The sequence below is a fragment of the Sturnus vulgaris genome, chromosome 12 (assembly GCF_052056855.1).
Source record: "Sturnus vulgaris isolate bStuVul1 chromosome 12, bStuVul1.hap1, whole genome shotgun sequence".
NCBI classification, from domain to species: Eukaryota; Metazoa; Chordata; class Aves; order Passeriformes; family Sturnidae; genus Sturnus; species Sturnus vulgaris.
This window is the reverse complement of record NC_142254.1, coordinates 18709962-18734124: the sequence shown is the minus strand read 5'-3', so window position 1 is coordinate 18734124 and position 24163 is coordinate 18709962. Positions and strand designations below refer to the sequence as shown.

The following is a 24163-nucleotide window of genomic DNA, read 5'->3' as shown; positions in this document are numbered from 1 at the left end:
GTTCTCTTGGAAGAACGCTAGAGGAAACACTCCAGTGATGAGATGCAGAAAAAGTGCGTGTTAGGCTCTCTTCCCCGAGCCTCCCAACTCCTTGCTGCAGATCGCTGAAGGAGAGCCCCTTCAAGATAAGAGATCTGAAATAAGTGTTTTATAAGGAGGGTGGTGAAACACTGGCCCAGGTTGCCACAGAGGCGGTGGATGCCCCATCCCGGGAAACATTTGGACACAGCTTTGAGCAACCTCGTCTAGCTGAGGATGCCCACGGCAGGAGGAGTTGGACTAGATGACCTGCAAAAGCATTCTTCTGAATCAAACTATTCAATGATTCTATGATTTCTGTTCCTGTTTTATTGGGCTCTTGGCATAAGCGGGTCCTTCACTTGCTCCCACTGCCAGCTCCAGCCAAGAGGCAGCAGCCCATTTCATATTCAAGGAACCAAAAAACCCCACCCACAGCAGGCATCTCAGCATCTCTTCAGCATCTCTTGTAGGTACCATTTCTAGAAGCCATATTTTTGAAGGCTTTTGGCTGGCTGTATGAGAGATATTTTTATCCCGTTAACAATTAGCATTTAGTCTCATTTCCCTACACTGAAACAAACCCAGCCTCTCAGGAGAGGCTGAGTACAGCTAATCTCACTTTGGACAAAGCTGGGGTCTCAGAACTTGTGCTTTCTTTGTCTCCTGGGTGTTTGGACTCCCTCCCTCTTAGCTCTCCAAATTTCTCAGTGGATTCCCTATTACTTGTAAAAACATTTATTGTGCATTTTTATGCCTTGTTTCAATTGTGCCTCAGTTTGGTTTTATAACCACCTCTGCCCTGGCTTGTGTTTAACGGATCAGTGCTTATGGTTCTGTCGATTTTCTTCTCTGTATGTAATTCATTTTTAATAATGTCCTGATCTTTGCTTTTTTTGCCCTTTCCCAGTTTGTCCTGACACTGATGTGCACTTACACTGCCTCGGTGATCATGTTTCTATTGTTGCCTCAAAAGCTTTTAGCGCCTTAGATGTTCCTTTTACTCTCTTAAAAAGGTTTCTCAGTTTTACACAGCTCCCCTTTCCTGAGACCAGGCACAGCTGTTCTGTGTTGCTTTATTGCTGTCCATGGGCCACAATAAATTAAAACAAGAAGGGCAGAAGGCACTAGATAATCAGACAATGAGGTGCAGAAATTAACTTCTGTAAATTACCTTTGCTTCAGTCAATATTGAAGGAGCACATCTTAAAGTTAAGCACCTTGAGTAGGCAGAGAGCCAATGATGTTGATTTCCAGAGAGCCAGAGGGATAATAAGGTTGTTTTCATACTTCCGATTGTGCTGTGGAGGGATTGAAAGCAGTCTGACAGAAAGAGATGTGTCACAATGCTGTCACCCTGCACCTGCAGCACGGCAGATGTGGCTCAGCCCACAGAAAGGCTGCAAAGGGAATGGATTATGAAAAACAGCTTTTCTTTTTCACTAGAATTTGAACACATTATTGACACAAAGCAATAGTCAGTGGGGAAAGAGCCACATAAACGACAAACCTTTGGGACTTTGCAAACATGTACATAATTTAATCCTCCTCTGCCTGAGGTGGAAGGGGCTAAAAAAAATGACAGATTCTTCTAAACTCTTTTTGTCCCCAATGCATGAGCAGCTTTGCTGCCCTTCCCCAAATTGTTGGAGTCCTTACACAAACCATCTGAATTTCAGTATTTGCATTTCTGAGGGGAGGAGAAATGGGGTGTGAATATTTCATGCCTGACATATGAAGCATTCCAAACCTCCCCGAGTCTCCCCGAGCCAGGGTGAGGGCATTGTGTGCGTGTCCCTCGGGAATCTGTAACAGAGATAAGCTCCGTTCCTTCCTGTGAGGACAGGAAAAATAGAAACAATTTGTTTCGTGCCACCTTCTGTTTCCACATTTCTTAGGTAATTTGTTTGAGGACTTGAAGTTATCTCTGGCAAACAATTTATCTTGGCAATATCGTGGTGGAAATGGGTTCCAAACCACCAGGACTTGCAGAAGAACCAAAGTCCTGACATGTCTGGGGATGTTTTTAGCATGGCAACACCAACTCTCTGTGTATTAAAACGAGTCTAAGAGCTGCTCCACGTGTTCAGCAAAAATGTGGGGAGGAAAATAGTCAGGCGGGGTTTTTTTTTAGGATCAGGAGGAAATCAGGAACCTGCGACTGATGCACGGTGGTAAAACACAAAGAAAAAGCAAGCTAAATTTAAGAATTTCTGGTTAGCATAAATTTAAGCTTCTGCATAAGGTCTTAAGCATCTGCAATATTGCTAAAAAAAAAAGATGTCACAGTACCTAACTTTTTTGTAACTCCTGGGTAATTCTGGTATCTCAGCCACTCTGAGAAAAAAGCACATGAATGGTAGTTTTCTCAAGGGTTAAGATCACTATAATTTAATGATATATATTCAATAATATATGATATAATTCTATAATAATATATATTATTATAATTTAATATAGAATAATACAATATTATTTTGTTTTCATTTTTATTCCTGCATAAATAACATATTAGTTACATTAAGGAAAACACAGAGGGAGAATGACGCTTCAGAAAATGATCAGCTCTTATGATTTTCTGCCTATAAATATTTACATAATTATACTTGAATAGCAGAGACATTGGCATAGACTAATTTCTTTTCGTATGTGCAACCAGCTGTTGGGAAATAGAAGAAAATATGTAAAATCAAGCTTTTCAGAAGTCCCCAATATTTCAGCAGAAGAAACAAACAGGCACATGAGCAGCTACATTTTATTGCATTTATCAGCACACACAACCCCTGTGCACTGGCTGCCCGTGTCCCACTAGATGGTGGTCATGCTACAAGAAAAAAAAAAGGGATGCAGAAGCGTGCTGGAGTTGTCATCGTTTCTGTTTGTCATCCTCCAGCGTTTTTCATTTGTTTTACAAATATCCTCAGCTCACACACTGCAAGGTTTGCTGTTTTGCCTCTACTTTTTTGAGCCACTGGGTTTGTATTTCTCCTAATACACAGTGGGAAATCCTGAATGAGTGTCATGTAATAATATTTCCATATCAAACGATTTAGCTACTTACTGATGTTTAAGGCACAGTGAACACCTGCTGAACATGCTCTTGAATTAGGTGTGAAATCACATCCCTGAGACTCTCAGAAGTGAAATCATGGAATCACAGATGGTTTGGGTGGGAAGGGACCCTAAAGCTTATCCTGTTCCACCCCTGGCCATTGACCTTCCACTATCCCAGGGTGCTCCAAGCCTCATCCAGCCTGGCCTTGGACATTTCCAGGGATGAGGGATGAGTTAGTGAGGGACTATAATGGAATATGATCATGAAAATGTCTGTAGACATAAAACAAAAATTATTCACGGAGAAACTGCAGTAATGCCCACTGCTCCCGTGTTCAGTTCAGGGGCAGGTGATGTCCCCACCTGCAGAGCTGCTCCAGCCCTGCACAGGAGAGACCTGGAGAGTTCAGAGGAGGCCCCAGGGTGGTCAGAGGGATGGAGCAAAGGCTGGCAGAGCTGGCATTGTTCACCTGGAAAAGTGAAACTTCAAGGTGACATCACTGTGACCTTGCAGTGCCTGAAGGAAACCCACAGGAAAGATGGAGTGGGACTGTTTTATTAAAAGAGCCTGGAGTGACAGGACCAGAGGGAATGGCCTCAAACCGACAGAATAGATTTGGATTAGATCTTTAGGAGGAAATTCTCCTCTGTGAGGATGGGGATGCCCTGGCACAGGTTGCCCAGCGAAGCTGCGGCTGCCCCATCCCTGAAGTGTCCCAAGCCGGATCAGACAGGGCTTAGCACACCTCGGGACAGCGGCAGGTGTCGCAGCCACGGCACGGCCGGCACGGGACGATCCCGTCCCGCTCCATGAGGGGCTCTGCGGGCGCGCCCCGCCCACCGCGCCTGCGCGGGGCCGCGCGCGCGTCCCTTCCGCCTCCCGCGGAAGCGCCGCCCCCGCCGCTTCCGGCATCCTGCGGCTCCTCGGGAGCCTCGGGAGCCGCGGGCGCGGTGGCGGCGGGCGCGGAGCTCCAGCGGCCGGGGCCCGGCCCCAGCGCCGCACCGCGCCGAGGGCAGCGGGGCCGCCGCGCCGCCGCCGCCGCTGCTGCTGTTGCTGAGGTAAATCCGCTCGCGGTCCTTCTCCGCGCCCCGGCGCGTCCCCGCGGGATGGATCCCCGCGGGAAGGTTAGCGGGGATGAGCCGCCGCCTCGGGCCGGGCTGAGCGCTTGGCTGCTGTTTGGGCTCAGTTCTCGGGTTGTTTCTGCGTCTCATGCTTTCCGCGTTATTTACACCCCCCCCAAAAAAATTAAAAATTTTCCATCGGCAGTTCTGGAAGAAGCCCGGAGGTTTCCCTGTGCCCCAGCCCCGAGCCCGAGCTGCCGCCGGGGGAGGCTGGAAGGGCAGCGAGCAGCTCCCGTTCCATTCCCACCTTTCCGGCCGTGCCCCGGCGCTTGCTCCGGGGAGTTTCCCTGATTGATGTGCTTCTCGATTTCCTCATTTCCAGGAGGGGAGAGCAGCGCTTGCAGGAAGTGGGAACGCAAATAGATCTCAAACGAGAGGGTGGGTTTGTACAGCACAGCCTGTGTGTGTGATCTTGCCATTAAAAAAAAGGGATTGAGAAATCACTGGCTACTTTTTATGCTGAATATCCACTCGTGTGATGGTATCAGGATGCAGAATTACAGTGATGTAACTGTTTGCTTTGCTGGAGACATAATTAGGTTGAAGTCGCCGTGACTGTTCACATTAACAGACTTAAATTAGCTCTTTTGAAGTGAATGCTCTCTGACTTTGAACATTTACAGATAAAAAGGAGCCGTAGTGGTTCATAAGGAGATGAAACTGATGTGAAATTTTCGTGGTTTGAGATTAGAGTTAAATAGCTGAGATCTCTTTGTGGCTGAAAGGAATTAGTAATACTTTTATCTCTCTAAATACTCTCTTTTCTCGGTTTTCCTTTAGCACAGTATATTTTGTATCGTACAGATCTGATGGATTTCTTTTTTATGCCTTTTATGAGGACAGAGGACTTTCAAGGAAAGTGAATTGATGGGATTTTGCAGTGGTTGAATGGCTGAACACGAAGAACATAGAGGAAGTGTGAGGATTTATGTGTCTGGTATGAGGAACAATTGAAACAAAGGCTTGGACGTTCCTCTAATGAATATTGGAAGTTACTAGTGAGAATAGTTTGAGCAATAGCATTATTTTTTGGAACCTGGGAGGAAGGATCACGTAGAAATGGATGTGGATATAATAGCTGACATAAAAATGTGTTTGCCAGCTTGATATCACAGAGCAATTACTGTGATACCTGAGCTCTCTTCAACTGAGTGTGAGGATAGAGTGTGCCCTGATGAATGCAAAAATTAGAAATAAAAAAAAATATTCTCTTAAGTAGGATGTGATTCATGCAATTGCTGTTGGCAAAGAGGTGAAGCTTTCAGCTTTCCCATACCAATGTTGATATTGGTGTGAGCCTGCAGCCTTGTGGAGTCCAATCTGAATTTGAGCCTGTGGCCGTGTTCCAGAAGAGGCAGAAATCAAAGCCCAGGCACAGATTGTCTTTGTGTCCTTCTCAGGTGAAGGTTGTTTAATCCAGGAGTGTTTTGTCCTTGCTGCTGTACCCCAGTGAACTCTTGGTGGATCAGTGTGTTTGGTTCTTTGCTGGCCAGCAAAGTCATGTGTAATATATTTTCTTTGACTTTCACATCTCAGGGTGAAAGATGTGTTATTGAAGAGATATCCTGCTGAACATCTCTGGTGTTGCTTTGTGCTTCTGGAAGAGTGATTTGGTATCACAAATCTGTTCCATGTCTGATAGCAAAGCTTTGCAATACTTTGTACAAATACATGTTCTGAATATGTGCATCGGGGTTTCTTCTTGCATTTTTAATAACTTCTTTTACTGTGAATTCTCATTTCTGGGTTTTGAGGATGTTTATAAAGATGCTACTGGCATAAATCAGAGAAATGGTTTGGGTTGGAAGGGATCTTAGAGACCAACTTGTTCCCAGCCCCTCTGGGAACATCCTCAACCAGATGGGATTGCTCAGAGCTCCATCCAGCCTGCCTTGAACAATTCCAGGGATCCAGGAGCACTCACAGCTTCTCTGGGCACCCTGTGCCAGGGCTTTCCCACCCTCGCAGGGAGGAATTAATTCTGTAGATCTAAACTAAATTCTTTATCTTTCAGTTCAAAAAAAAGACATAAGTAATTAGATCATCAACTTCCCAGTAAGACCTTCATACCTGTGCTGAAGTCTGTATATCTTCATATATCTTCTGCATATCTTTAGTCTGAGGTGATTTAGAAGCAGCACATCCCCTTTTCAAAGCTGGAAAGGAGCAATTCCGGTGTTTCCCAATGGGCTTGCTCAAGCAGAATTTTTACTGTAGCTTGAAGCTTGATTGTATTAAATATGTTCTTAGTGAATATCCTCTTCAGTTTGTTGTACACAAACAGTCTCCCATTAATTCCACGTTCCACTGTGACCTGTCCCTGTGTGTCTGCAGGAGAGCAGAGATGGACCAGCACAAGGGAAGGGCTGCAAGGTATAAATGGGAAATTCAAGAGATGAATACTGAATATCTTTTAAGAACAGCACCAGAGTTCTGGAGACGTGATGAGCTGTGCCACTGAGTGTGGATTTGGGGATAAGTTGATGTTAGCACTTCAGGTTTGTATCAGAGATCTCCATCACAAATTATTTCAGCTGTTCCTCTCCAGAGCTGTGTGTGCTGTGCTAAGGACATCCCAAGTTTGCAGTGAGGCAGACTGCTAGACCAGTCACTGGGAAAGAATTGAAACAAGCCACAGCTGACTTTTAAAGTGCCTTTGCAGTTTGGCTTGCCTGGATCTGTAATAAAAGTCAGTGATTCTTCTAAATTAGACATGTGCAGACATTATCTGATAGATATTTATCTGTCAGCAGTGAACAGTCCAGATTGCCCATGGAACTGGGTGCAGGAGGAGATTTGCCTGCTTGATTTACTTAAAACTCACAAGTTCCTGGAGTTAATGTTTATTCTGTAACCTCTTAGGGAGATTACAGGGCTGTAATTTTGATTTGCCACCAGTGCTCTGCTTCCAGGTACGATTTAAATCCATTGAATGTGCGTACTGCAGGATCATTATTCTAATGTGCAATCTGTGTTGGTGTCTCTGCAACTATTGAGAGCAATCAGAAATGTTGAAATAAAGGCATTTTCTTTATTGTGTTACCACTGAAGTGGGAGGAATCTTAGGAACTGTCCATTGTGTAGCCTGAAGGAAAAGGCAGCAAAACATTTTTTGCTTTGACAGCTGATGGATTTCTAGCCTGTATATAAATTCTTACTTGTTTAAAAAAATTAGAGAGAAGTAAGCTTTTCTTTTTTCCTACAACAATGCTTTTCTAGTCATCCTCAGAAAATAGCAGGGTAAAGGACTGTCCTTAACCCTGAATTGTCTGTTTTTTTAAATGTAATTACCAGTTCAGGGGCCTTATGATACAATTAGTTGTGTTGTGTTGTTTGTCTTCCTAATGCCCTTGGCAACCTTCTTCCACTAAACCCAGTCATTTTACAAGGCCATCTTTCTGGTGATCATGAGTTGATAGCATAACTTCTTCAAAAGTTGTTTGGGTTTTTTTATTCCAACAGTATATCTGCATTTTAGACCTGAGTTTCAGTACCAGTGAGGTCGTGGTCAGGTGAGACATTCCCAACTTGAGAATTTCAAATAACTCCTAAGAGTGGAACGAGGTTGGGTCAGGTTTAATATAACCACGTGTGCAAACATAACACTGGGCATGAAGCATTGAATAATTTGGTGTTATCTTCTTGTGTTAGATAAAGATTTGTAAAAGGTCAAATTGAAAACTGTTGCTAGGTGTATTACAGGTTGAAGTGTAATGATTTGTCCTTTTGTACTCTAAGTATGCAACAAAGATTAAATTTGCTTAGGACAGGCATTGAAGCAGATAAATGAAGAGTAGAGGGAAGCTGTGAGCATCTCAGTGGGGATGCTGAGCTCCTCATGAAGGGAGAGCTTTCAGACATTGATTGATCCTCTTCCCTCGCAGGGACCAAGGTGGGGCACTGGTGTGGGCAGCTGGAGAGGAGAAGGGTGAGGCAAATCACATGAGAATGCCTAAATCCATTATTCCTGCAAAGCTGATCTGAGGGGACACTTGTACATAGACCAGGAACTGGTGAGCCTGTGATAAACACAAATTTTGCACAGGATTGCAGTTGGGATTAGGGACTGACTGAACAAATCACGTCCCTGTCTCGTCAGTAAAGTCTGTGAGAAATTGCAGCTGATTTCTCGGAGGTGAATATTTCACCCACAGAGACTGGGTGTGCTGTGTTCCATTGCTGTCACCCCCAGCTCCAAACAGGTGGGTGACACTGCACATCCCTGTGAGACACTCAGCCCGTCTGCTCCTGTGTCTCTGCTCAGCTGCCACCTAATGCCACGGCAGTGACAACTTCATGGGTGTGGGTTTCACAATGTTGTGCAGTTTAGGAAAGTCTACGAGTAAAGCAAACCACAAAGCAATCACGGCTTCCTGCAGTGGTACAGAAGATAAGGAGGGGTGGTTTTAAGCTAAAAGGGGGTCAGTTGGGATTTGATATCAGAAGTTTTTCACAATGAGGGTGGTGAAGCTCTGGCACAGAGAATCTGTGGATGCCTCATCCCTGGAAATGTCCAAGCTCTGGTTGGATGGGGGTTTGGAGCAGCCTGGGACAGTGGGAGGTGTCCCTGCCCATGGCAGGGAGTGGCACTAGGTGACATTTAAAGGTCCCTTCCAATCCAGTCTACTCAATCATTCTGATATGGTCATAATAAACATTTGCAATACCATTTAGTCTTGCAGTCGAATGTTTGAGTTCGTTTAAATAAGGTAAGAGACTTCTCCTTTTCAATTCCCCTTGAACTGGGAAAATTTGAAACTGAGTACTGAAGAACTCCACCAGTAATGTTGTATTCGGAGTATCTATTTCTGACAAGCTGCTTTCAGAAGCTTTTCAAGACAGTGACTTTATATTTGCTGTAGCTCTTAAGTGTCAGAATCCTTATGTTACTTTTGAAATATATTAAGTTAACTTTGCAAATAAGAGTGATTTCCATGTCGCAAAATATATTTCAAAGAAATAGAGAATAAAACCAATGAAGAAGAAAACTCTAGGTACTTCTTTAGGCAGCTTTAATCAGACAGCAATTCAGGCCCACACCTCTTCTGTTCTCTTCCCCAAATAGAAATGTAATGCAAGGTTCTGTGCTGCAATCCTGCTCCAAGTGCCATGTGGTGATTTCCAAAAGTTAACAGCTAAAAATGTCAGGTTTTCAAGTACCTGGTTTTCTAAATAAAACACAGACTTTTTCATTGTAGCTACATGCAGCATGTTTCAGAGTGCTACTATTGTTGTATAATATTTGTATTTAACAGTATTTTCCTGATGCAGCTTTGCTAATCGGTTTGTTGGTGATATCTTTTCAGATTACATCAGACATGACTATGTGAATAACCAGGGATAAGCCAAAGGCAGGACAGGATGTCAGAATAACATACAAAACATTTTTGAGGTATTTGTTTTGTTTTGGATTTCTTTAATTGTGCTAAATATTTTTTTGGTTGTCTTTAAGACATTTAAGCAAAATGAATGCAGTAATTCTGTGCCATTCCATACTTAAAACATTCCTTAAAAGTTTTAGAAGCCTTTTTTTTCAATTAAGTAATTGCTGATTTGCATGGTTATCTTCATGTTCCAGCTGCTAATTATGTAGTTTTATGAAACTTTAATTTTCTCGACCACAAGAGGTGGTGATGTCTCAAAGTGCTATTGGACTTAATTGGCATAATTGTAGTTTTAACTCTGAACATTTAGAAAAATCAGGATAATTTGAAGTGGATGAAGAGAGGGCCTCATCTAGCTTAAGTTAAGCTTGAATTAGTCCTAAGGGAGGTGAAGTTTTTTCTTTCCTAAGGTAATTTTCTAGTGTGTGACAACTTCATCCTTGGCTTAGCAGCTGTGTTCGGGTGAGAGAGAGGACTTTTGTCAAAAAATCCCCAATGTGTGAATAGAAAATACAATTTAGTCCTAGAAATGGTAATAGATCCAAGCAGCAGAGCTGAATTTCAGGTTGTTCTGTTCCACAAGCAGAGAATGTGTCCTTCAGACACCTCACAGTGTCCTGGGAGCTTCCCAGCTATTTTTGCAGTTGCTCTCACATCTCTCTGCTGCATCTGCATGTATTTATTTTCATTTCTGGTTTCTTGGATTGCTCCTGCCTGGTTCTAACATCAAAGCTTAAGGATCAGAAGGATTTTCTGGGCAAAATGTGTTATTCTGATTCCTGATAAAGAGTTTTTAAAGGGTTTAGACAAACACAGCTTCATCAAAAACCATCTCAGTGCCAGTGTCTTCACCTGGTAATGGTCTCTTGGACCATTCTAGAGGAACAAAGTGATGCCAGATTCAAGGTCTTGGGATGGAAATTGCAGTGCCACAATCCCTACAGTCGTGTATAGGCTGCCATTAATAAGGGGACCTCTGTGTGCCTGTCAAAAATCAATAGAAATGCTTTCAGGTTTCTCTCAGACATGGCCTTTAATAGCAGGAATCAATATGAATTTTAGAACACAGTATACTTTTAAAGCAGCAGGATATTCTTGAGGCCTAATGTTTAAGCTTTAATTTGTCTCCTGTTTGTTGATAGCACTTCAGTCCTGCCATTCCATATCTTTCCTTGGGAGAGATGTCTGGAAAATAATTCTGTTCTCATGAGAACTGTTAAGGCTTCAAGTCTGGTTTTTGCTCCATGTTGGAAGGACAACAAGGCCCTAAAAGAGTTTTTATGAAATTAAATTAATTAATGTGTTCTTTGAAAATCTGATTCATGTAATCCGTTGCCATGTTGATTTAACCAGAACCATTTGTTTCCCTTAAGTTTGGGCTGCTCTGAGACTATTTTATAAGTTTTCCAATATATCTTTGGAGCAGGCTTGTGGTTTTTCCCAAACAATAACATTTTTGTCAACAAATTTAGCTGCTTTTTAACTTGGTGTGTTGTTTGTTGTGAGCAATGTTTTAGAAGAGCTTTATTTCCATCCTGGTTTTCCTTTCTACTCTTCCATCACTTGCTGGAGCAGAATGAAAACTCAACAGTCTGGTGCCAGAATTTGCTGTTTTCAGAGAGATATGAGCTGTAATTTAATGAAGACTTTGCCATTTTAGTTTGAGGTAAAAGAGAGAAGGGAGTTTTTAACAGAAGAGGAGGAGTGGTTTATGAGCACAGCATGATGGAAATTAAATCAGTCTAAAATCCCTTTGTCAGGCATTGAAGTTGCATGTTAGAGGTGGTTTAACCCTGGCTTGACACCCACCAAATCTGGTCTGTGGGAGAGGGGAGAGAAAATATAAAAAAAAAAGAGAGCAGAGATAACAGCAGGAGAGATCACTCAGCAACCATCACAGGCTTGAGCTGGGGAAATCAGCTCAATTTATTACCAATGACATTAGAGTAGAATGATAAGAAATGAAACCTAAAAACAAAAAGGCCACTAAAAACTAATGAAAGAAACCCTAAAAACAAAACCTTAAAAGGTGTCCCCCCCATATTCATATTCATGTCCCCCCCATATTCATGTCCCCCCCTCTTTCATATTCATCTTGCTGCAGTCACAGAATCACTCAGATGTCGATCAGAAAGAATCTCAGCTCTATTTTGAACTTGAACACGCTATACCTCCCAGCAACAAAAACCCAGGGCCATGTGCACTCAGATGCCTCATTAATAATTAATAATTAATGGTGATGATGATGATGGTGGTGGTGTGTTTGTCCCTGCAGGGCGAGGCCAGCAAACCATGCAGTCATCAGGGCACCGTTTCCGCGATGTCGAGCACCACCCGCTCCTGGCTGACAATGAGAGCTACGACTCCTCCTCCTCCTCCTCGGAGGCTGACATGGCTGAGAGGGTCTGGTTCATCAGGGATGGCTGTGGCATGGTCTGTGCCATCATGACCTGGCTCCTGGTGGTCTATGCAGATTTTGTAGTGACTTTTGTCATGTTGCTGCCTTCCAAAGACTTTTGGTACTCCCTGATCAACGGGGTTCTCTTTAACTGCTTGGCAGTGCTGGCTCTGTCGTCACATCTGAGGACTATGCTGACTGATCCAGTAAGTATCCAAGAGTTCCTTGGCATTGGATTGTCCCCTCCAACTGCACAGAAGTTTGGAAAAGTGATACCAGGTCTTCTCCTGCTGGGAAAAGTAGTGTTAGGCTCGCCCCAAACCCTGGCATTAGGCTCGCCCCAAGCCCTCAAGGTTTTGATGATGCCTGTACTTCTCCTATTAGTCCATTAATGGAACCATAAATAGTCAATATAAATTTTATAAAAGTGTTAGACTCAAGAAAAACCACTAAAATGCTACTCCAGGTCCTGAAGAAGCTGATAAAGTTTAGTCTTCTCCGTCCTCGTTTTTTCTTACTTTTTTTTTTTTATCAGATTTATTTGCAAAATTAGTTACCTTTATCCTGATGCATCTCTTGAAATGCATCTTCCGTTTGTGGCACATGGAAGAACTTTCAGAGGTGGATGTGCTGCAAAACCTCAGGCACACTTGGCATAGTGGAAAAAGCAGTGTCCCATGTGATTCCTGCATTTTTGTCTTTTCAGTATTTTGAGTCAGGGAAGGGAGGTTTAAGCTGAACACACATTGAAGCAGTGTAGGTGTAAGAGGTCTTGAAAGTGCTCATTTCTTATAACTTTTACTCTTCAAGATTTCAAGAGGTGAAATAGTTGATTTTGTACTAAAATCTATTACTATTTTTAGGGAATAAATCTGGGAAAGGTGAGGTGAGGGGAAAAACATCTATTTTCTCCAAATTTTTGAAGAAAAATGGAGATTTTTGTCCAGTACCAGTGTATAGAGAAGTTATGGGAGTGTTCAAAAACCCAGCAGTGTGTTGTAGTTAATGATTTTCTAGATCTTTGATTTAGTTCTGCCCACACCCAGTCATGAAATATCACAACTTCTACAAAGTGTGACAGCTAAGAGAGTTAATGGTTTAAAGATTTATTGCTTAAAAATATGAGCTGGTAAAACTGGGTGTCTTTCTAGACCTGTGTTGTTTTTTATGGGTAAAACACGATCCAAACTGAGATGAGTCACTGCTTTTTTCCCTCCATTCCTTTCCTGCTGACTCCCAGAATGGAAGACACAACTGTGTGATAGGAACTAAGATGAAAGGAAGAAAGGAATGAATTGCCTCAAAACTTAACGTGGATTAAATTTACTCTTGTAACTATAGAAGATTTTTAGGTGGATTTTTTTTTTTGGTGGCTGGCTGTGACTGTCAAAGATGTTTTTTGAAATAGAGCATATTTTTGTCAGCAAAATGCTTGAAAGCATAGTCTGAGGTTCTCATCCTTGTGGCAGGTGAATAGGGGAATGTGATATATTTACACCAAATATTAACTTGAGTAAGAACATGCAGATTGCAAAATCCACAACTTGAGTGTTTAAGGAATTCTCCTGTGAGCACCATTTCAGGTTTGAAGCACCACTCAGCCAGAGAGCTCACCTGGGACAGGACCTGGGCTGTGTCTTGGGCAACACAAACACAAATTTATTATTCCAGGCCATAGGTAACAAAAACCCCTTGCCTAAGCAGAGGGGTGTTTGGCAATGTGCTGATGTTGCCAGGGTTTGTTTTTTTTTTCCCATGAGAATTAAATGTAGAATGTTGCAGTTGGCTTAGACTGACCTGGGGAAGGCTCTCCCTGTGTAAAGGAAATGCTGACCTGGAGCACCTGGTACAGAAAGGCCACTGCACTTGGCTGTCACATCCCAGTTTATTTCACAATCACTTCCCCTCACAGATAAGGCTTGACCTCCATAAATGAGCAGGGTGACAATGGTGCTGTCCATTATTTTCTTCTTACTAATCCAAATTTAGATCCTGAACTCAGGAGGCTGATGCAGCTCTGTGATAATCAGATCAGAGAGCTAATCACTAAAAGTTAATTTCCCAATCAATTGTTTTTCTTATGAATTGGTTCCTTCAGCTCTTTACCACGAAGCTGCACAATAAAGAAGAGTAAAGAAGCCAGTGCTAGTCCTTCTAACAGTGTCCAAATTAAAGATTTTAGGAAAAAAAGAATGACAGTTCTCAAAAACTTGGGGCAGGTGGTTAAACCCTGGCTTCAGAGAGCTGAAATAAAATCTTTCAAGTAGTTGCTGATTTAACTTTTGTGGATGGCTTAGCCCATTAATCAAATGCCACAACAAATATTCAGGGTAACTCCTCAGCAAATGATGAGCAGTGCAGGGTAAGATGTGTCCCTCTTCATTTCTGTGGGCTGATTACAGGATATTCCATGAGAATTAAGCTAATACTTGGCCAGAGATGAGTCTTGCTGAATTAAAGCTGAATTTGAGGTCAGGCAGAGGTAATTTGTTCATTTGGAATTGATTCTGGTTTATAGCAGACTGGCTTTGAATAAATGAACTTATTTCAGCTATTATCCTGAGGTTACTGGTATTAAGTGTATGAAATGTATTTTTAAATGCTCTCATGCCATTTAAGAAGCTTTCTCTCCTCTAATTGAAATGATTTCAGGGGGCTGTGCCCAAAGGAAATGCCACTAAAGAATACATGGATAATTTGCAACTGAAACCAGGAGAAGTGATCTACAAATGTCCCAAGTGCTGTAGTATCAAACCTGAGCGTGCACACCACTGCAGGTATGCCAGAGTTCCTTAAAAACTTCTGCATTTGGAGGCATGGAATAACCTCATATTTGTTCATTTCCCCCCACACACACACAGATTTCTTTTGGTATCCTAAACTTTCAAATTCCTACATTGCAGAATATTTTATAAGTGTAATGTACTATGGCCAAAAATGACTGTGGATGAGGGGAGAGAAGTAAGAGACTTAAAGATTTATAAAAAGAACTGTGCTCTGGTGGCTTAAATAATTTTGATCTGTGAATATCTTTTCTTGTACATCATTCCAGTTATTGTGCTGTGCTGTGGGTAATGCACAGCAAAGAAGAGAATCTCAAAAAAATTTCTGAGAGGAGCTGAAATAAGAAATGACTCTTGCAGTCTTAAATTAACAACATTTAGAGTAGTTTTAAATGATTATTTTGTGTCATCTCTTCTTTGCAGTGCATTGAAAATTATATGTGAATTGGCAAATTTTCCCAAAATTGCATGAATAATTGGTTAAATGCACTTCTACTTATTGAAAGTTCATTTGAATAAGGACAGAAGTGATGATCATTTGGACTAAATATGCTATGGAAGAAATAGTAAATGTATATTTTTAAGTCTCAATCTTTGGAGTTTTCAGGCACTGTGGAAATGGTTTTGTAGTGTTTATTGTGTGCCAGTTGAAAATAGCTGTGCCTGCATAATCAGGGCTTACATAAAGATGCAAATGCTTCTGGTGGCTCTCTAGGTGTGGGGAGTGATGTGTGTTGAATTGTGAGAAGTATTAAATTGAAGTCTCTGAGTTAGTGCCTGTCAAAAGAACAGAGCAGAGTCTTGTCAGGATTCTGAGAGGATTCTGGAGCTTTGTGGGTTCTCAATTAAAAGCTGTGTGTCAGTGCACAGTGCAAATGCTACAGCTGAGAAGCTGCTCCCGTTTATAAATACTCAGCCTTGGCATGGAGCTCTTGTTCTTCTCTCAGCTGTGAGTGGGTTTTGTATCTGGAGTGTGAAGGGAGAAGTTCCATGGATAAACAGCCAGTATGGGATTATCTGCAGCTCCTTTGTGCATGGTTTAGGCTGGCTTTGCTCAGGTGCACATCCCAGGGCTGCCTGGCTGTGCAGGGATGCTGCTGCTTTATCAGCCCAGGAGTGTTCAGTGGAGGATGGCTGGGGGTGGAGGCAGCACAGCTGCTCCTGGGGCAGGATGGGAGGTGCCAATCCCTGGGGATCCAGGAGAGCTGTGCAGTGCTCACATGGCTCTGTGTCCATGGGCTGCCCTGAGGGACACCTGGGAGCCCCACTGAGCGTGGCCTGGGTCTCACTGATTTCCTCATCCCATATTCAGGTTGATTCCTACAGAGACCTTGCAGGTATCTATGGAAAGCATTTCCCACATCTTTGGTCCTGGTAGGATTTGCTAATTTGGAAGGAGCCCTAAGTGAAGACATCACATGATAGAAAAAGAGCTGGAGTATCAGAGATCCTGGAGCTCAAATACCTTCCTTATAGCAAGAATTGGACCAACATTTATTGTTAAAGCAGAACAAGAATGGATAATGTCTGTGGTGAAGGAAATACCTGATATTTTCAAAGGATTTGTTTTCCCCAAGCACATGTTTGGGGATCCAGCTTTGTGTGTTTTAGGAATTGTTTTAATCTTTGGTCAAATATTCTGTCAGATGTTTTACCTTAGGGCAAAGGAGGTATTTTGGGGCTTGCTCAGTGCATCCCTGGCAAATCTGAAAGAGAAAGAGCCTGGAAGTGTTGTGAGGCTGCTGTCGTGTTTTTCTCAGCAGTTGGATTTCTGGTTTAATTGCCTTTGTTTCTGTTAATCTAATTCTTTTCCTTCGATTTATCACTGCAGGAGTTTACCCAGTAGAAAAAAAGGTTTGTTTGATTATGCTGCCAATTTTTTTATTGGTTTGCAAACCCATTCCAAGGACATTAAAAGGATGGTTTAGTCCCAAGTATTCAAAGTGGCAATTTGCTGATAGAAGAGACTTGAAAATGGAAATTGAAGTTGGTTGTTGTTGGGAAATACTTACACTGAGAGCCACAGTGCATGTTTTGAGTAGTAAATTATTAACACAAGAGACTCTCAGGATGTAGTTACGAAAATTGTTGTGCAACACTGCAACAGAAGTTCTTTTAAGGAAGAAAAATAGTTTCATAATTCACATTAGTGATGGGGAAAAGAGCAACAACCTTTTATTTACAGCTAAGCATCTCTGAACTACATTGAAGTGATGTTTCAGTGAGCAGTTCATATTTTCAGCACAGGGAAGAGCCCTATCCTGGGTGAATGGGATTTCATTTTCACTGAAGGAGCACAGCTGTCATCATTTCTGCCTGTTCTGAGTGCCTGTGTTTGTGTGTGGGGGGCTGTTACTGTGAATTAAGTCACTGAGATGTTTCCACCAGGCCCCCAGGGAATATCTGTTACCCACACCCATTTCTCTTGAGTCTTTAGCTGTGCCATTCTGAATGTTATCTTTGACATTCAGAGCTGTAATTGCATCTCCCTGAGTTCGTGGAGCAGCAGTTCCAGGTTGGAGGAGAGACTTTCCTCCATCCACAGGTGCTTGTTCTCTCTCTTGTGAGCAACCCCAGGTGCAGCTGAGGGAGGGATTTCCCCCAACTCCTGCTGCATAAAAATGAATAAAATACAAGGGATGGGGTAGGAAGAAGGCAGAACCACTGCTTGAAACATTGCTGTGAGGTTATTGGTGGGAGATCAGGAATGAAGGCAGGGTTCCAGGTATCTGAGCTCTTGTGAGAGCTCTGTGTGGGCTTGTGAGAAATTCTGAATGAGCAGAAGCAAGTCCTGCCCACCTCACATCCTCCAGCATTCTGCTCCATTGAGCCTGGGTAGGATTTTACTCAGAATTTCACATTAATATTATTTTCAGAGTGCTGGCATAGGTTCTGTGGCACATCAGGAGCTTTGTCTGGTTGTGGTACTCAGGGAAATGAGAGGCTGAACTTGAAGGCAGCAAGGGAAGTGTTTGAGGAGCCTCCTGAATGTCTCCTCTGGAGTGATACCCAGTTTTCCTGCACCAGAGAGTGGCTGTGGTGTTTATGTGGTATTGGGGTTTTCACTTGTATTTAAAAGATCATTTGTAGCAGAGGATGAGTCCTCTTTAATGCCCATAAAATAAGAGGCAGGGGGGATGTAGGGGCTGGGTTTTGATGGCTCAGAGCAAAGGCAGCTCCATTTGGGATTCTTCCCCATAAACTGCACAGTGGTGTGTTCTGCCTCGTGCTCAATTACCTTAGAATCATACAAATGTGATGACTTAAAAATTCTTTTCTGTCTCAGAGCGTTGATTTCCCCCCACACCTCCCTGTTTTGTCTCTGCAGTGACAGTCACCCAGCTTTGCTTTGCAGTTTGTCACTGCAGCACTTGTAGGTACCACACATAAATCAGCCTGTGCTAAAAACAAAGGGGTTTCAAGAAGAGTGAATGCATTTTTTTAGGCTTATAGTCTTGGTGACTGCTGAAGTGAAAATGTTTCATATTCTGGTTATTCTGTGGGAAAATCTGGAGCACTGAGTGTATGTCTTCAGTACAAAGCTGGGAAAATGGAATATCAGCATTGCTTAAGCTATTGATTTATGAAGAACTACAACAGATGTTGCAACTGTTTTGTTTTTGGTGTGTAATTCTTCACATTTGGCTGCAGAACTGAGCCCTCTGCTGCTGTATGGCAGATGTAAAATGGGGTTATTGGAGTATTTGACTTCTGTGGACATAGCCTTGACTCAAAACTGGGCAGGAGCCAAGAGAACCAGCAAAGAACAGGAGTGTTCAGGAAGTCATGAACAAGTAGCCACTCAATAAGTGTTGGCTGGACTTTCAATATTTGTGTTTTGTGTTGAGGAAGCGAGGTTTGATACTGTAAGCTGTGCTTTAGTTGAGATTTTGATGCATAAGTTTAGAATTTTATGGCCAGTTGAGACTTCAAGAGTGACATCCTCTCTTGAAGGTGTAAATTTCTTGGGTTTCTTCTTATCCACAAGCAAAATTTACAACTTGAAAGCTTGTAAACATGAAATATTTACTTTATCTAACAAGCTTTTCTGGAAGAGAGAGTTTTATTAATACTGAGAGTAGACAGAGCTGAAACTTTGCTCATTCTGAGCCACAAGTGTCTGAAGTTCTGGATTTCCTTGATTGTGTGTGGCTCTGCAGTGATTGAGTTTTATTGTGAGGAATATTTTATATACACAGTCAGTTTTGGAGCAACCAAAAGCTGAGTTTTGAGAGGGAACAAACAGTTTCTTTAAAGAAATGCAAATAAAATCCCTGTGTGCAGTTTGTCAAGAAATATTTCAGCACATCTGACAAATCTCACACCATGACCACTGGCTGCCCCTTTTTCTGCATTAAAAATTCAATTTCTCAGCAGAAGCCTCTTGTCTTTTCTTCCAGTATTTGCAAGCGATGCATCCGAAAGATGGATCACCACTGCCCGTGGGTGAATAATTGTGTGGGGGAGAAAAATCAGAGATTTTTTGTTCTGTTTACGGTAAGTGAGCAGCAACAGCAGCTCGATTTCAGTCTGAATCTTTACAATTTATGTTGTGATTTATGTAATCATTTATTAATTAATTTATTAATTACATAAATGTAATTTATGTTTAGTGAGTAATGGCTTTAGGACTTTTTTCCTTCTATGCAAGGTATTTCTACCCATATTCATTTTAGTTTTGTGCTGTTTCAGAGTTCCTTGGTTTTGCTGGTTTTCTGTAGTGGCAGTGAGTGAAATGATGCTGTCTCTTGTTTGCAGATGTACATAGCCCTTATTTCAGCTCATGCTCTTGTACTCTGTGGATTTCAGTTCTTCTCCTGTGTCCGAGGGCAGTGGACTGGTGAGCAAATAAATACTTAATTTTCATTATCAGAATCTAGCAGGTATTAGGGAAAAGTCATAGCATATCCTGTTTTAGTCCCATCTTTAAGTGATATCTTTAAAACATTTCAGGTCTGTTTATCCATCACTCTCCTTTTTATTTCTGGGTTTTTTGCCCCCTTTCCTTCAGTCATTCTCTGGAAGAGCTGTGGCTGTCAGGGGCATTCTCACTCCCTTTACACACAGGAGTAATTTACTACCCCTGTAGTAGAAAAGAAACTGAGCTGGTCCTCATCCTCCTCAGCACTGCAGAACCTAAATTTGGGGTTTGTGTGTCCCACCTCAGTTCTGGGAATGACACCTGAAATTTAAACTGGAGTCAGCTGTGGGGTTCCTGCAGGAAAAAAAAAAATCCCTAAACTATCCCAGGTTTTTTATTTAGGCTTCTGGTGTATTTCTCAGTGTTCCTGTGTGCCAGAGCTCATTCTAGTCTTGTGCCTTTGGCAGATTGTTGATGTGTTCTTTTGGTATATGGAGCAACTGGGAAATCCGTGTGGTTTTTATTTTTTTCTGAATAGTTCATTAAATAGATGGAATCTTAGAACTTTTATTTTTTTTTACTTGAAACATTCACCTTCCTGTACACTATTCCTGTTTAAATATAATTGAGTTAATCAGGTGATCAGAGGCTCTCCAGAGATGTGTGAGGCAGAAGCTGATTGCTTTGTGTGGAGAATTAAAGAAGAAAGAGTAATAAAGCAATCACAGCCAAGTGGAACATCTGTATTAGCAAGTCAGGGCTGACAGTGGGGATGGTTTGTTGTTTGTTTTTTGTGTGTGTGCAGGAAGCTCCAAGCTGCTCTCTCATGTGCACTTCTGAGTTCTTCACTCACCTCATGTGCAAACATTTATTTGATAGCCTTGAAATCCCGAGGCAGGATTGCAGAAATAGTCACCCTGTGCTTTATAGGAAGCCAGAAGTGTTATTTCCATAAAATTCTTTATTTTCTTGGTCAGCAAATAAAGCTGCTGCAAAATCAGAAGTTTGTTTTCAATGTGAAATATTATTTCAAGTGCCAGACGTGTAGGACATGCTCTACCATTTGCTGTTGGGATTTTTTTGTAACTGCATATCTCATTTTCACAGAGTGCAGTGACTTCTCCCCACCTGTAACTGTGATCCTGATGATCTTCTTGTGCCTTGAGGGTTTTCTGTTTCTCACTTTCACTGCAGTCATGTTTGGCACCCAAATCCACTCAATATGCAATGATGAAACGGTAAAAACTTTTAACTTTTTTGTATTCTGTAAAATTTATTTTGGGAAGATGTGATTAGATGTGGTTTTATTTGCATGAGGAGAGGCTCTTATTTTGGAGCAAGCTGCAAAACTTCAATAGTTCATCATTTTTATTTTTGACAGTTGGGAAGATTGGAATGGTTTAGTGGGGGTTGCTTTCTAACAGAAGTTCTTGCAGTATTTGCTTTTCTGACATTTTGTAATTTGGCTTTAAATGACAAAGAATGCAAAGCTTCTTGAGTTGAGCTTTGACTTTCCCTTTCCAGCTGGCACAAATTCCTGCTGGGTGCCAGGGGAAGTGTCTGCTTTCCTCAGGTTTACACTGAAAATCACTGTCTCTCACCTCACTTTGATACATTTTATCAGAGGATAAAACAGAGTTTGGGCCATTGGCTCCCTTGTCCTTAGATCTGCAGTGTCACAGCTTGAGAGAATAATTGCCTGGAAACAAGGAAATTGAATGCTGTGACTGTTCAATATTTTCTCATGTTTAAAAGTGTATTTCTGTACTGAGGAGTAAGTGCAAAACAACTGGTAAATACTGAGCCTTCATTAGTGGGAAGCACAAAAAAATGACCATCAAAATAATGCATTTGGGAATAATCCTGCCTCCAGTAATTGTGGAGCAGGAGCCTTATTGTCTGCTTTCATTAATTAAGTAAACAACTTGTAGTGTAGGTTATTGCATGTGGATCCATCAGCTTTTCTGGGATTTTTGTCTTTCAGCTTGAAGGGGAAAGAGATAGAGGTAGATCAACCTTGTTCTACATATTTTATGTTCTAAATCTTTTCCCCTGTATCCACAGGGCTAAAACAGTTTCTAACATCTTCCTTAATAATTCATAAATAACAGTAAGAAACTAATCAGCTGAGGAACAACACAATGAACCAACACAACAAAAATGCAAACCCTCTTTTTTATAGCCACCTTTAGATTAAACTAAACCTTGGATTTAGCAGTGCATCCCTGCCTGTGTTTATTTCCAGGAGATTGAAAGACTGAAGAGTGAAAAGCCAACGTGGGAGCGCAGGCTGCGCTGGGAAGGGATGAAATCTGTTTTTGGGGGCCAGCCCTCCCTCCTGTGGATCAACCCTTTCGCAGGATTTCGGATCAGGAGACTCCTGCTGCGAGGAAAGAAAGGAGGACCTGAGTTTTCTGTTTGAGTCTAAATATGCTGGAACTTGCAAGAATGCTATATAGTATTTATTTTGGGGCCAGAGAAGGCTGTCTACATATAATCTGTGACCAGGTGAAACTGATATCAGACATTTGCTTGTAGCAAGCAGAGTTTTCTACGTTTGTTGTCACAGACATCTCATTAATTCTGAGACAGGAACTGGATCTGCCATGATCTTCACAGCAGGATACCAGAGGAAAAGCACGTGGTCACACTAAAAAAGCCAAATGTTGTCATGCTACTGTAATTTATTTTCTGAGATTATTTCCCCATTTTTTTTTTTTTGTTAAACCCTTTTTTATTTGATAAACATCTGGGGAATTGCCTGTGTGTTTTTATAACGAGTCTGAGTCCTTGGATGCAGTTGTCAGTCATTAGGAGGAGCATTCTGGTGGAAGTTCTCTCCAGTGAGACACAGCTTTCTCAGCCCAGATTTCAGGGAATTGTGCTTTGTTCAGTTCTCCTTTCTCTTTCAGCTTGTCCCTCTGTGTCCCACGCATTCCTCATGTGCAGGTGATGCCAAGGACTGGTGCCCAGCACAGAGGCACTGTCACACCCTGCCCTGTGTCTTCCCCAAAGCATGGCCTGTGTTGGGCAGTGTCCATCCCATCTGGCATTGAGGGAAAGGCTGAATTTTTATTTGTAACCTGGCTGGGGGCCACATCCTGCCCTGGGATGTGCATTTCCAGCTCCTCATGCATTGACTGCAAGGAACTCAAGTGTGGGCTGTGCAGGGATGAGTGAGAGCAGTGTCCTGCCGTGTGAGGTGACAGTGAATTGACAAATTGAGAGTGATTCACTGCAAACACTTTGTCCTTGTAGGGTCTTGCTCTGCCCCTTTTTTTACTGTACAGACTTTTCATAAAGGGAAAGCTGTTAATGATCCCTTGAACAAAGCAGAGAAAGAGGCAACTTCCCTCCTTTCTCAAGTACAGCACATCTTAAATGTAGAAATGTCTGCAATAGAAGAAGTTACTTTGAATTTAACCATTTCCAACCAAAACTACTTTGAAGAAACGAGAGCAATATAGGTCTAGAACTGCTTTATATGGGCCTAACAAACCACAGTAGTGCTAAAAAATGTTCATAAATCTGCAAGTAATGAAATACAAGCTGCAAGTAATAAAAATCCAGCTAAAAGTTGATTCTTTAAAAATGACATTTAGACTATTTTTTGTATTATTCTTAACCTATAAATTACTGACCATATAAAAGGATAAAGCAGGAGCCTTGATGCATAGCTTGAAATCGTGCCTAGAAAGTAAATAGCTCCCTGTTTTGGGACTTGCCTTAAAATTGTCCTGTTCTTGCTTTTGCTCAGCCAGTGGCACTGGTGACCTGTCCCACCTCAAGCAGTCAGAGCCCTGCATTCCAGCCTTTGTGCACTGCAGGAGCTGTTTCCTTTCTCAGTGCCCTGCTTCTCCATCTCTCCATGGCCTCCTGATCCCAGCTCCATCAGTTTCTGTTCCATGGGCTGCCTGAAGGTACTGAGGGATCCATTTCTTGTCTGTGGCCCTGTGAACAAAACTGTGCAATACTTTGGGATATTTTCACTTTGCTTGGGGAAGGGTGGTGGTGTGGAATGTTGGAGACTTCCTAGGTGGGAATCCACCGGAATTGCAGTCCAATGAACAAAACTGAGGGGGAAGCTGGAAGTTCCACAGAATTCTGTGCAGATTCAGTTGCACACCTTAAAGATTGGGGGGGAAAAAAAAATGTCTGGCTTTGTCCTGAGGCTCTTACTGTGTATATTGTTTAATGAGAAAATCTGAAAATATCACTCCAGGTGGTTGAACCCTGTGACTTGGCAAATGTGTGCGTGTGAAATCCGGTTTACTTGGCTTTTCAAATCCTTACGTTGTAATTTTTTTTTTATGTAAAAAAGAATAAACTAATGAATTAAAGTCTTAGTTGATTAACTTCTCTACATGTCAGGTTTTTTTCACATATATTTGGATTGGAGCACCTTCAGGGAAATAGTCTTGAATCCTTTGGTTTGTAATTAATTTGTATTTATATTAATTAACAGGTGATACTGCTCCAAATTAAAGAGGCTCCTCTGCTTATTAAGAATTCTGAGCTGCACTCTTTTATCACTTCTTGGGCA

General features: G+C 42.0%; 1 protein-coding gene across 2 annotated transcripts in view; it reads left to right on the top strand.

The window, feature by feature from the left end:
* The window catches only part of ZDHHC7 (zDHHC palmitoyltransferase 7), a 25087-nt gene extending 1112 nt beyond the window's left edge, over positions 1-23975 (top strand). Inside the window, exons 2-8 of one of the 2 annotated variants that reach the window (XM_088172087.1) lie at positions 9501-9586; positions 11854-12182; positions 14629-14753; positions 19160-19256; positions 19518-19599; positions 20728-20858; positions 21866-23975. In XM_088172087.1, coding sequence (XP_088028213.1) covers positions 11871-12182; positions 14629-14753; positions 19160-19256; positions 19518-19599; positions 20728-20858; positions 21866-22042 — 924 coding nt within the window. In that variant the 5' untranslated portion in view covers positions 9501-9586; positions 11854-11870 and the 3' untranslated portion in view covers positions 22043-23975. Of the gene's footprint in view, positions 1-4558; positions 9587-11853; positions 12183-14628; positions 14754-19159; positions 19257-19517; positions 19600-20727; positions 20859-21865 lie in introns of those variants that run through there. The other variant, XM_014874494.2, reaches the window with a different exon arrangement.
* The last annotated feature ends 188 nt before the right edge of the window (positions 23976-24163 follow it).